The sequence below is a fragment of the Chiloscyllium punctatum genome, chromosome 6 (genome assembly GCF_047496795.1).
Source record: "Chiloscyllium punctatum isolate Juve2018m chromosome 6, sChiPun1.3, whole genome shotgun sequence".
NCBI classification, from domain to species: Eukaryota; Metazoa; Chordata; class Chondrichthyes; order Orectolobiformes; family Hemiscylliidae; genus Chiloscyllium; species Chiloscyllium punctatum.
This window is the reverse complement of record NC_092744.1, coordinates 13,858,914-13,872,595: the sequence shown is the minus strand read 5'-3', so window position 1 is coordinate 13,872,595 and position 13,682 is coordinate 13,858,914. Positions and strand designations below refer to the sequence as shown.

General features: G+C 40.6%; 1 protein-coding gene across 2 annotated transcripts in view; it reads left to right on the top strand.

Annotated features, from left to right (window-relative positions):
- Nucleotides 1-5,201: 5,201 nt before the first annotated feature.
- Nucleotides 5,202-13,682, top strand: part of LOC140478728 (profilin-2-like) — a 65,556-nt gene continuing 57,075 nt past the window's right edge. Inside the window, exon 1 of one of the 2 annotated variants that reach the window (XM_072572038.1) lies at nucleotides 5,202-5,750. In XM_072572038.1, the coding sequence (XP_072428139.1) occupies nucleotides 5,619-5,750 (132 nt within the window). In that variant the 5' untranslated portion in view covers nucleotides 5,202-5,618. The remainder of the gene's footprint in view (nucleotides 5,751-13,682) is intronic. The other variant, XM_072572037.1, reaches the window with a different exon arrangement.

Sequence of the window (13,682 nt, the reverse complement as noted above, 5' to 3'; positions counted from 1 at the left end):
ATAAGGTTATTTAATATTACAAAGAAATTTTGATCAGTTGGGTTAATGGGCTGAGGATGGCAGATGAACAGGATGTATACAATTAATGGTAGGGACCTGGGTAGTGTTGTAGAACAGAGAGAGACCAGGGGTTCAGGTATATAATTTTTTGAAAGTTGCTTCAAAGGTAGACAAGGTAGTTAAGAAGGCATTTAGCACATTTGCCTTCATTGCTCGGACCATTGACTGTAGGAGTTGGAACGTTATGTTGAGGTTGTACAGGATGTTGGTGAGACTTCTTCTGATGTTATGTATAGTTCTGGTTACCCTGTTAAAGGAAGGTAAATTGGAGAGAGTTCAGAAAAGATTTACCAGGATGTTGCCAAGATTGAAGGGTCTCAGATATAAAAATAGACTGAAAAGACTGGAACTTTTTTCACTGGAGCGTAGGAGGCTGAGGGTGACCTGACTGAGGTTAATAAAATCATGAGAGGCATACGTAAGGTGAATGACAAGGATCTTTTCCTAGAGAGTGGTTCATGTGTGGTATGAACTGTCCCACCACTTTGTCTATTTGTAGAGAGGACACTCCTTGTTCATCTGCAACATTGCTTATATCCCTCCACAAGTGTGTAATGGGTTTGTACTGAGACCCTGGCAATGGAGGTTAGCTTAAATATGTTTTCATGAATTGCCCTTTTTTTTATGTTGGTACAGCACACAACATTGTTAAATTATAACGATTCATATACTACATGGACTTGAATGAATTATCTTAATGGGCAATTTACAAAATATTTAAGTACAGAAAATATAACTACATATTCCATAATTGCCAGAAACAAAATGTGTAATTACATTTCATTTAGCATATAGACACTACAATAACTTATTGCAGCATGTAATTGTCACAGAACAGTTTCAAATTATTTTTATATACATATTGAAATTTTGCTGATTTCCAACGTGTCATGAACAGCATGGAATTGTTGTTGGTACAGATGCACCCTCAAATAAAATATGTTCATATTCCACTGAGATAACATCTTAAGGATCTCACTGAAAACTATGCTAACAACTTATTTTCTATTGAAATAACTTTTTCAGCAAGAATTTCAGTCTGAGTAGCTTTATTAAAATGCAGCACAACCTGAATTAAGTGATGAATGGGTATGTGGTACTGGGATTGAACATACCTCACAGGTGTCATTCTGTTGTTTATGAATTATGAAGTCAGCCTACTCATTACATTAAATCATAGCCCAACAAGCCTTGACATGTCATATTCTTCAGTTGGCTATATTTTCCTTATAATATGTAAAAAAATACAAAATTATATCAATAATTGATAATCATAATAAATGCTGGATTTATTATATTTGTCAAAATTGACAGCTAACTGAAGTAATGAAAGAGTAACAGCTGTATGCAGGAATGTGGAGTTGAGGTTAAAATCAGATCAGCCATGATATTATTGGTCAGAATTCAGGCGGCACCAAGTTATAGCCCAACAGGTTTATTTGAAATCACAAGTTTTCGCAGCATTGTCCTTACATCAGGTGACCTGACGAAGGGGTAACTTTCTTAAAGCTTGTGATTTCAAATAAATCTGTTGGACTATAACCTAGTGTCATCTGACTTCTGACCTTGTCAACCCAGTCCAACATCACCACCTCCACACCATGATCTTACTGAGTTGTGGAGCAGGCTCAAAGGGCTAAGTGGTCTACTCTTGTTCCTGATTTGTATGTTTGTCAGTGTATAAATGCACACATATATATGGAGGCAATTATATAATTAACAAAATGAACCTATTTATAGTTGGGTATTTTTAAAGTATAAATATCTAGAATAGTTTCCTATAATAAGTGGTCACAAAACAATCTGCCTCTATAAATGTTTCTAATCAATTCAGTTATGCTTGCAATTGTTATCACTATGTTTCAGGTTAATATATACAAGTGAATTCTCCTCCACTTTGCCTGAAGGCAAAGTCACTTAGCCACAACAAAGTGCTGTGGTTTTTAATTATAGGTTAGATGATAATGCAGGTCTTACATTTACCTTAGCCAGAACATTGATCGAATCCTGTGCACTTTGGTTCAATCTGTTCTATATGTGAGTGACCTACCTAATGGAGCTAGCCAGTTCCCACTCCCAAACTCACTCCAACATCCCCAAACTAATTGATAGCTGCTTGCATTATGTATAATTATCAAGTATTTGAATTAATTTTGGATTGATCTGTAGATATAATCAAAAGCCTGCAGAAGACAAACGATCAGATGTCATTTCTATGTTCTTTAACATGGCCTGTTCATGACAATAAACTATTTGCTCAAGTTACTGCAAAATAAGAACATCAGAAAAAGAAAAGCAGGAGTAGGTAATTCAGCCCTTTGAGTCTGCTCTGCCATTCAATAAGATCATGGCTGACTTTTCCCCTTAACTCCATAGATAAGAAATTTCCAAATTAAAGAAAATTGTTTTTCATCTTCTTCCTTATTTGACTGAACCCTTATTTAAAAATTATGAACCACAGTTCTAGATTCCATAGCTCAGGATACTTGGGCATGTAACACAGAAGTCTAGCACATAGGTGTAGCAGGTAATCAGGAAAGCTAATGGAATGTTGGCCCTTATTTCAAGGGGTTTGGAGTGTAAGAGTAGGGAAGGCTTACTATAACTGTACAAGATGCTAGTGAGACCACATCTGGAGTATTGTGAGCAGTTTCAGTCCCATAATTTTTGAAAATATATCATTTTATTGAAGGCAGTTCAGAGAAGGTTCACTGGGATTATACTAAAACAGAAATTGCTTGAAAAACTCAGCCAATTTCAGCATCTGTGGAGAGAAATTGGAGTTAATGTTTCGGGTCCAGTGACAGTTCTTCAGAATGGTATGGAGGAATACTCTTACAAACAAAGGCTAAACAGGTTGGGATTGTACTAATTAGAGTTTAGAAGAATGAGGTATCTCATTGAAATGCATAGGATTCATAAGGGGCTTGACCAGGGTAAGTGCTTAGAAAAAGTTCCCCTCATGAGAGAGTCCAGGACCAGAGGACACAGTTTCAGAATAAATAGGCACCAATTTAAGACTGATATAAGGAGGAATTTCTTTTTTCAGAACATTCTGAGTCTTTGGAAACCTTTGCCACAGAGAACTTGTGGCGGCAGAATCTTGTGTGTTTAAGGATGAGATAGATTCTTGATCAGTAAGGGAATCAAGGGTTATGGGGAGAAAAGGCAGGAAAGTAGAGTTTAGGAATGCGAGATCAGCCATGATCCTATTGAATGGTGGAGCAAGTTCAAAGGACTGAATGGCCAACTCCTGTTCCTATTTCTTATGGCCTTACGATGATGGGATGGGGGCTTTGGGAGCAGAAATAATTTCTTGTTAGCCACCTATTATTGAGAATTTTTTTTATAATTGAGATGTATTGGTAAGATTGATACCAATTAGTCTGTTGTTCTTCTCAAAGCACATTAGATCTTAGGAAGTCTTGATAGGATGCACGTGGAAAGGGTGTTTTCTCTTGTGGGAGACTCTTGAACGAGGGGTGGGAGGGTCACTGTTTAAAAATAAGTGGTTGCCCATTTAAGTCAGGGATAAGGAAAATTTTTCTCACAGATAATCCCAAATCTTAGCAACTTTCTTCCTTGAAAGGCAATTTTTGCAAATTTTTAAGGCAAGGCATTTAGATTCTTGATGAGCAAGGTGATGAAAGGGGTGATGGGGAGCAGGAATATGGAATATTCAGATCAACCAAGATTCTACTGAATGGCAGAGCAGGCTCCATGATCTGAGTCCTGTTCCTAATTGAGTCTAAACTGAAGTTCCAATTGATGTGGTGTTCTTGTGATTCAATGGTAGTGTCTCTATCTCTGAACGTGAAGTCTGGGTTCAGGTCCTACCTACCCGAGACGTGACATTACATAGAATCATGCAGTGCAGAAGAGGCCCTTCAGTTCATTGAGTCTACACCAAAAATACACGACTTTCCCTCCATTGTAAAGTTAGAAGTGGAGATGTTCATTGATCATTGCACAATTTTCAGCAACATTCACAACTCTTCAGGTGCTGAAGCAGTCCATGTTCAATTGCAATAAGATTTGGACAACATCCAGGCTTCGACTGTCAAGTGGCAAGCAACGTTCACGCTACAGCGATGTCAGGCTCAGGCAATGACCATCCCCAACCAGAGACATTCTAACCACGGCCCCTACTCTGCCCAGAATGGTAAGATACTGTAGAAAGTTGCATGCATAGCCCAGACCATCACAGAAGCCAACCTTCCATCCATGGACTCCATTTCCACTTCTTGTTGCCCAGTCAAGGCTGCCAATTTCATCAAAGACTCCTCCCAACACAGTAATGCTCTCTTCCATCAGGCAGATGATATGAAACTTGAACACAATACCAACAGGTACAAGAACAGCGTTTTTCCCTCACCCCAAGAGACAAAATGCTGGAAAATCTCAGCAGGTCTGGCAGCATCTTGAAGGAGAGAAAAGAGCTGACGTTTGGAGTCTAACTGACCCTTTGTCAAAGCAGCTTTTTCCCCTGCTGCTATTAGACTGCTGACCCCTCTAACTTCAAATAATGTTGATCTTGCTTTGCACAAATCCTGTGCAGCCCTAACCGTGTATGGCTCAGTTTGTCTAAAGACTGCATGATCTATATGTCCTTGTTTGCTCTGATCTGCCTTTACCACAAAACTTTTCACTGCATTTAAGTACATGTGACTACGATAAATCAAATCAAGTTAAATTCAGAACCCCGAACGGGTCCTTAGAAAATATCTGTTGCAATTGACAATGGGTCCCATATTTCCAAACTGCAAGGTAGCTGTTGTAATGATGAGAAGGTGCCGGTGCTGGACTGGGGTGGACAAAGTTAAGTGCTGTAAATGTAGGTTGCTGTGTTTTTCCGAGTGGAGTTAATCCGTAAGGTTAGTCGTCCTGTGCCCTTTGTAACCCTTCGGCCCAACCCCATGGCTGCTATCCTCTCGGTAGCGGGGGGGGGAGGGGGAATTGGAGGCAGAGTGCGGCTGAGCCGGGTCGCGCGCGGCGAGGCGCGAGATGAGGGCGCTGCGGGGTAGCGCGCAGGAGGGCGCGAGGAGAAGTTCCTCCCTCCGTCCATCCATCCATCCCCCCCACCTCCCCTCCCCTCCCCTCCCCTCCTCGCGCGGCCTTGGCGGCGCGGGGGCGCGCTCCGCGTGCTGATTTCCTCGCTCCCGCTCCGCCTCATTATAACGGAGAGCTTCAGTCTGGAGAGTGAGCGAGCGGGTGAAGAAAGGAAAGAGGTTGGAGGGGGGGGCTCAAAATAAAAAGGATAAGGCAACACCGAGGAGGAAGAGGGGAACAAAAAAAAGTTGTATAGGTTTTTAACGGGAAGCCGAAAAGAGAATTTCCCCTTTTTTTTTTGGAAGTTTCCCCCTCTTTCTTGAAGAGAGCCATTTTTTTATCCCCCTCCTCATCTGTGAGCTGGGAGTTTTTCTCATTTGGGGCTAGTTACCTCTTTTCTTTCCCCCCCACCCTTTGATTTTTTTTATTATTTTCTCCTCTTTTTATTATTTCCTCTCCGAGTGAGGGAGATATATATATATATATATATCTGTGTCTAGTGTTAGACCATGTCGGGCTGGTACTGTTATGTGGAGAACCTGATGGCCGATGGAAACTGCCAGGACTCGGCCGTCGTTGGCTACACGGACGCCAAGTACGTCTGGGCAGCGGCTCCCGGAGGCACCTTCTCGGTTGTAACGGTGAGGACGAGGGAGTTTAATTTATATTCCCCTCTTTTTTTTTTAAACGGGTGGAGGGGAAGGGAACGTTATTAACCTTTTAATACTAAGGGGTGGTCGGGAAAATCGAACGAAACGTTTTATTTCTAACAAAACCGATTCAGTCATCGACTTCTAACATCTTGATTTGGGGGGGTGAGAAATGCAAGTGTTTATTTCCCTCACCTGTCGACCAGATTTTCTTCACCCCCCCCCCCCCCCCAAATCATGTTCTTTGTTTTTTTTTGGATATGCAGCATATCGAAAAATTGTCTTTTTTTTTCGGGGGGGAGAAGAGGAGAGGTATCCCCCCCCTTTTGTTTTTAAAAAAAGATGTTTTTTTTTCGCTTCATAATCGAAAAAGGAGGGTTTATTTAACGAAAAAGAATGAATTCTGTTAAAGGAAGCCACTCTCTGGCCAGGCCCTGACCGCTAATCGTGCCGGTGTGTGCGGTTGTAAAATGGCGCCGTCTCCCTCTTTCCTCCTCCCCTCCCTCCCCCACCCCCCACTCCCACTTTTCTTCCCCACCCCCACCACCCCACTCTCCGTCCCCTCTCCCCCTCCTCTCCTCCCCCACATTCTCTCTCTCTCTCTCTCTTTCTTTCCCCCCCGGTGATCACTATTGGAGAGGTGTGAGGGTGGTGAAGAGAGACAACATTGAACTGTCTCCTCAAGGACCCAGAAGACGGTGGGGGGGGGGGGAGAGGGAAGGAATATTGTTTAAAATTGCCCTTCTACCCCTAATTATAAGCACTTCTGAAATGTTCTTTTCAGACTGTTGGCTCTCTTACTAGAGGGTTAACTAATCTCGTTTGCGAAATGTTTTTTTTTAATTCTATGCTTGCTGTTTTGCATCTAATTTTAAAAAAAAATCCTTCTGATTAAATCAAAAGTGCATGTTTGAAATTAGAAATGTCTTTTTTTTTAATATTTATTTTGATTTTTGGTAAGAATTTTTTCCCAGTGTAAAGGCCGATTGCTGATTCTGGTAGAAAATTCTAGAAAACTTGCTGTGTGGCCAGCCCTGTCATTCTCTGTCTATAACCATGGAGGTTTCCAATTTCAAATTTCTCCTTCTTAATCGTTAAAATTCGGGGTTTTCGTTATGGAAACAGCTGACAGTGCTTATCTTTTTCTACAGCTTATGAATCACTGCAACTTTTAAAGGGAAATATTTTAGTTTTCCTTTCTTTTATGCATCCATAGCCTGATCTTTCTGCAGTATTACGATGAAGGTTTTGTGTAAATAGGAGAAACTAAGATGAGCCATGGCTTGCTTCATTCTTATTCTAATTGGTGTTTCGGGGTGAATTTATGAAATTGTACTTTTTGGTGGGGGTTCTGGCAGAGGCTGTGGATTGTGAAATTATTTCTAGAAAGTATTCTTGTCTGTAACTCTAGGACTTGTGTTTGCGTTGCTTCTTAAATTCAAATTGAAACATGTAAAAATTAGGCCCATTTGAGCCTGCCCTTTTTTTTTTGCTGAGTTTTCATCTTCACTTGTGCAAGAAATTGCTGTTAATCAAACTCTCTCTAGGAATTTTGCTTTCTAGTGTTTGTGGCTTACACATTTCTGCATCTCAATGCCAAAGTAGATTTCTTTTTCTTCCTTCCTCTTGTGGTTTTTGTGTATGAGCACTTGTTCTGATTATTCTTTCTCGCCCCCCCCCCTCCCCTTCAGGCCTGTATGACATGACTATGCAGTTCAGCTTAGCTGTGGTGGGAGGGCGCAGTTTCCATGTCAGACAGACCTAAACTACTTTATCTGCCAAAAACAAGTGGTATGCTGAAATGAGTAGATGTGTTTTTAAACTTTATTTTTGTCAATTATATATAGGATTTTCAACTGACCCAACTCTTTATTTTAATATTTGGAAGGATTTGCTTCAAAGAACCTTTTTCAATCTGTAAGCAGGCTCATTGAGACCTACCCAGCTGAGAAGTGTCAGGATCACTTGGTCTTTGCTGTATTTGGAATGACTTAAGTGTAAATTGATTTTAAACGTCTTGTACTTGCAGGCGGACAGTTTGGAATCTGGGCTTTTCTTAGTTCAGCCAAGGATAATATTGGACTTGACTTTCCTCCTATATCTCTGGTAAACTAATGTAAGGAAGTTAGTAACATGCAAGTTACTATGAATGCATTATGAAAAAAACCTATGGATTTGGACTTTATTCAAGTATCATTCCAGTACAGCTTCCAAAGATGTGGATCACTTTTTGCTATTTGTTTGCTTTATCTTCTCAGCTGCAGAAATCTACCTGTCGTCTCTAAGCTTTTTGTAAAAGTTCTAATTTGTACTCATCCAGGGTGTTGATATTTAAAGGCGGTTAGATACCTTTTTTAGTATATGTGCAAAATTTGCTTTTGTGGATAAGTTTGTTTTAATTGCAACAACTAGCTTGATTAGAATTAAGTTGCAGGTTAGCCTGTGACTTTTGAACATAAGTTTGCCTCAACCTTGGGGTTGACTTTAAATTTGCTTAAATAGTAACTTCTATTTACATTCTGCATCTGGGAGTGACAATGATAGTGTCATGATGGCCACTGAATGATCAGCTGTAAGCTTATCATAGTAATAAAATAATCACTAGTATGTTGTACTCTCTGGGAGTACTTGCAGCTTTTTTTGCATCCAGGTTGCTATAAATACACGATTAGTGGTGGACACCAATTGCATTCTCTCATTTTAATTGTTCTCTACTCTTGCACTGGTAATGCTCAAAATTCTATATTGGATAAGGTGATTTATTGAAACCTATGTGGTATTGCCCCAATGAAGTTGAAAGGGCAACTTATTCTCTAATGACTTGGGTTTTGTTCACTCTTGAGGTAGTGGACTCTAGGTCACAATAATATGTACATTTGGCACTGAAAGGATTTAACTTATTTGGTAGCCATAATGTGGAGCTGTTGGGGTTAGACACAGTTTAAAAATCTCTCAACACCAGTTTATAGTACAAATTTATTTGGAAGAACTAGCTTTCAGTGTGTTGCTTCTTCATTGGGTAACTTGTGGGACAAGATCATAAGACCATTTATAGCTTATATTTGCCATGAATTGTCTTATGATCTTGTCCTACTCACCACCTGGAGGAGGAGCAGCACTCCGAAAGCTATACTTCCAAATAAACCTGTTGGACTATAACCCGGTGATGTGATTTTTAGCTCCTCCTTATTTGGTGTAAGACCATATGGTTAATCATAATCAGGCTTCTGTTAGAAGTTATTTAATATTTGCTCAGGTGAGGCCATCTGGTGACTTTAGTTCTCTTTTGGATGAGATAGCTAAGAAACTAGCTTTATGATATCGCTAGTTTAGTTCCATTAACTTTGATTTTTGGGACATTGAGTTGAGATCACGAAGTTGCTTTCTAGTATGTTTTAAGTAGCTTAAGAATTTGTACATTTAATTGCACAAGTAGCTAGCAACTGAGTGGTTGTTTAGCCCACTGCTAGTGTACTAAATTTCTATACTGGAATCTATAGGATGCTATAAACTTTTTTAATATCGTTAACAGGATCGCATACTCTCTCCTTCAATATCCTTTTCCCTGTTAAATCCCCTTACCCATCTATGCATGATTGATCCCCATAATCTTGGTGTTTTGTATACACTTTTTTTCTCTTCAGTATCTTGATTTCTTTGCAGCAGCATTGATTCCCTTTACACCCCTTCCTTTTTAAAAACACGTTGCTGAATGCACGTTTTTTTCCATTTGTCATAATTCTTTAGCTGCCAATCTGTTCAACACTGCTTTTTAATGCCTTAAAATAAAATTTTCTCTTCCAGGTTATTCTCCTTGTCTGTGTTTACTTTTAGTCTTAATTGAATCCAAAGTGCACAGACTAACTTTGCCATTATTACCAAATCTGGCTGAACTCTGCCAAAATTAAGTATTTGGATTTGCAAAGAAATTTATTGCATCTTTTCTCCACTGTGCACAGTCGTCTTTTTAAGCCTACCTCCTGTGTTCTCCGCATTTCATTTTTGCCACTAGGGAATGCATTGCTGTGATTTGAGAGCAGCAGTTTAGTTGCTCTCGCCATGAACACGCTTGATTTTGATCCTCTTTCCTGGCCAGCATTCTTTTTGAGCCTCTGAAATTTGTCTCCATTTTTTTCCACTTGTTCTGTTTTTCTGCTCCTTCACTTTCATATCACTGTCTTTTGTTGACATGGTGTTTGCAATTATTTATGGCTGTCCTTGATCCTCCTGTTTTGTTACTATAATACACTTTGTACAGTATGATCTGTACTGCATGCAAAACCAAGCTGCTTGCTATCTAGGTACATGTGACAATAATAAATCAAGCCCCACACTAATTTCTGCAAAATGTGTACTTCCTCATTCCACTTGCCAATTGTCCCTAGGCTTGTTTGACCTTTTGTGCATACCCCCTGTTCATTTGCTTCACTGATGTTTTCAACTGCTGAAGAACATCAACCAAACTCAAAGGTAATGTATTAAAGAATACTGTATCATATCTCTACACTTGTGGTAATGTAGATAAATTAATAGGAAAGGGTTTGATTTGAATAAGCATAGTGGTTGCAGTGAATACATTGGGAATGGAATATTTGACTCTTTTGGAAGAAGTAGATAGCCCTGAAAAGTAACGCACATGTTGGAGTTGGCATTGGCTTGTGAAATCACTGTACAGAATCTGTGTGAATTTAAGAAACAAAAGGCAGGCACACCTTTTGTTTTATTCCCTTGTATATCTTGTGAAAAATAGTGGAAAATGTTGCATAGTGTCATCACTCCAATGCTGTTTTAAAACACACAAAACCCTGTAAATCATAGAATATAAAGGCAGAAAATGAAGGAATAAAGTACCCAACTTTACTGTCCTTGAGTCTTCTGCCATGGACATGAAGGCATGGCACAAGTCCCCCTTTACAACTCTAGCCGTCTGGAATGAACATTGCTACATTTCACTATCTCGCTTCTACCAATTCCCTTGTCTTAGTCCTTGCTGCACCTCACCAATGCAGATGCCACCAACGCAGCCAAGTACTGAAGAGGTCAAACTTAACTAGCACAGCCATGAGTCTGCTTTGGGCTCACCTTGCTGACGCCACTAAGTCTTGTACTGGATTTAACTCTGATCTGCAGCAGCCATTAATTGGTGCTAGGACTGTCTCAGTGATGCAGAAGCTGCTGGGAAATCAAACTCCACTGTTAGGAGTCTGCATTGCTGGGCCCATTTGCCACCTCTGATGCTGTTGCTGCAACTGAGCTCTTCATCAAGAGATAAGGGGATTGAGAGAGTGGAAGAGCCCTGGGCTCAGATGCCCTACTTCACTGTCTTCTAAGCTTCCTTTATCAGCAGCAATCTGTTTTGGATCTGCTAATTCTCCAGGAGAAGAAGCAGATTAATAAATAAAAATGACATTTTCATCCTGATCAGGTGTACCCTAGAACTCTGGGAAGCTGGGCCTTTTTGCTGAGGTATTTGTATCATCGATAGTCACAGGTGAGGTGCTGGCAGGCTGGATAACGTGGTGCCACTATTTAAGAAGGGTGGTGAAGACAAACCAGGGAACTATAGACGAGTGAGCCTGATGTCGGTGGTGGGCAAGTTGAAGGGAATCCTGAGGGACAGGATGTACGTGTATTTGGAAAGGCAAGAACTGATTATGGATAGTCAACATGGCTTTGTGTGTTGGAAATCATGTCTCTCAAAAGAAGTAAGAGGATTGAGGACAGAGCGGTGGATTTGCTCTGTATGGATTCTAGCAAGATGTTTGACAAGGTTCCCCATTAGAGTCTGGTTGGTAAGGTTAGATCTCATGGAATACAGGGAAAATAATCAATTTGGATACAGAACTGGCTCAGATGTAGAAGATGGTGGTGGTGCAGGGTTATGTTTCTTCAGACTGGAGGCCTGTGACTAGTGGAGTGCCACAAGAATCAGTACTGTCTGCTACTTAGAACATAGAACAATTGATGTGAGCATAAGAGGTATAGTTAGTGAGTTTGCAGATGACACTAAAATTGGAGGTGTAGTGGACAGCAAAGGAGGTTATCTCAGATTACAATGGGATCTTGAACGGATGGGCCAACGGGCTGAGATGGAGTTTAATTCAGAAATGTGAGGTGTTGCGTTTTGGGACAGCAAATCTTAGCAAGACATGTATGCTTAATGGTCAGGACCTTGGAGTGCAAGTTCATAGATCCTTGAAAGTAGTCACAGGTAGATAGGATAGTGAAGAAGGCGTTTGGTGCGCTTTCCTTTATTGGTCAGAGTATTGAGTACAGGAGTTGGGAGGTAATGTTGCAGCTGTACAGGACTTTGGTTAGGCCACTTTTGGGATATTGCAAGCAATTCTGGTTTCCTTCCTATTGGAAGGATGTTGTGAAACTTGAAAGCGTTCAGAAAAGGTTTTCAAGGATGTTGCCAGGGTTGGAGGATTTGAGCTTTAGGGAGATGTTGAATAGGATGGGGCTGTTTTCCCTGGAGCATTGGAGGCTGAGGGGTGACCTTTTTATCGGTTTATAAAATCGAGGGGCTTGGGTAGGGTAAATAGACAGATCTTTTCCCTGGGGTGGGGGGTGTCCAGAATTAGAGGGCATAGGTTTAGGGTGAGGGGAAAGATATGAGACTTAAGGGGCAACTTTTTTTATGCAGGGTGTGGTATGTGTATGGAACGAGCTGCCAGAGGAAGTGGTGGAGGCTATACAATTGCAGCATTTTAAAAGGTATCTGGATGGGTATATGAAGGGTTTGGAGGGATATGGGCTGGGTGCTGGCAGGTGGGACTAGAATGGTTTGGGATATCTGGTTCGCATGGACAAATTGGACCAAGGCTCTGTTTCTGTGCTTTGTCTCTGTGACTCTGATTACCCAATGGCTTGCATCCCATGTGTTTTGAGGAATCTGCAGAGATGATCAGAGCATTGGTTTGTATCATCTAGAATTTAGTTCTGGAGTGGTCTCCATGGATCAGAATGAGGTAAACATTGCCTTGTGGCTGAGGAAAGTAGAGAGAAATCGAGGAGCTATAGTTGTCGCTTGACATGAGGAAGTCTACTGTGGTTTGTTTTTAAACTATCAGTCAACTGTTGAATTTGTATTCTCCAATGTTGAACAGCACTTGGAGAAGGCGGAGGAGTAGCAAGGATACATGAATTCTAGTTAGAAACTTCATAGCCATTAGCAGAGGTGCAGTAATTTTGTTTTTTGACAAAAAGTTGAGCCTCTTATAGGTGGTGGAGGCAAAACTTATTTGACTACCTTATTGGTCTTGCAATTCCACCTATTGTAACTGACAGGATTTGTATTGGTGACTGCATGTGCAAAGGACTGTGCAGACTCCTTTTTTTTTCTTTCATTGCAAATCTGGTAGCTCAGCAAGTCTTCATGGAGCAGTAGCTGACCACACCAACCAAGTTGGAAGATTATAGACAGTATGCCAAGAGCAGCATCAGAAATATCTTTTTTGAGCAAACAATTTGGCAACATATGTGACAAACACTCAACCTATGCATTAGATAAACACTGCAGTGGTGTTGTATTCTAATTGTGTGGGGTGGTGGGTAGTTAGCTAATTGTTTTGAAGAGTTTCCATAAATGTCTGTGTCCCCTGGAGTGAGTGCATAAGACCAGATATACAACCAAATTCAGCCTAAAAATGTCATCCCTGCCTCCTCCTGGGGCCCCAGCATCACAGATATGAATCTTCAGCCAAATTTGACCTTATTGCAGAGAAACTGTTGAATGAATTGGATATAATAAAGGTTATGGGCCCTGACAGTATTGGCTGTAGTATCTGAAGATCTCTGCTGTAGAACTAGCTGTACCTTTTGCAGTTCAAATACAGTTACAATTGGGTATGTACCTGTCAAATTGGAAAATTGCCCAGATATGTCACCTAACTCAAAGCTAGGCAAGTCTATTCTTGATCA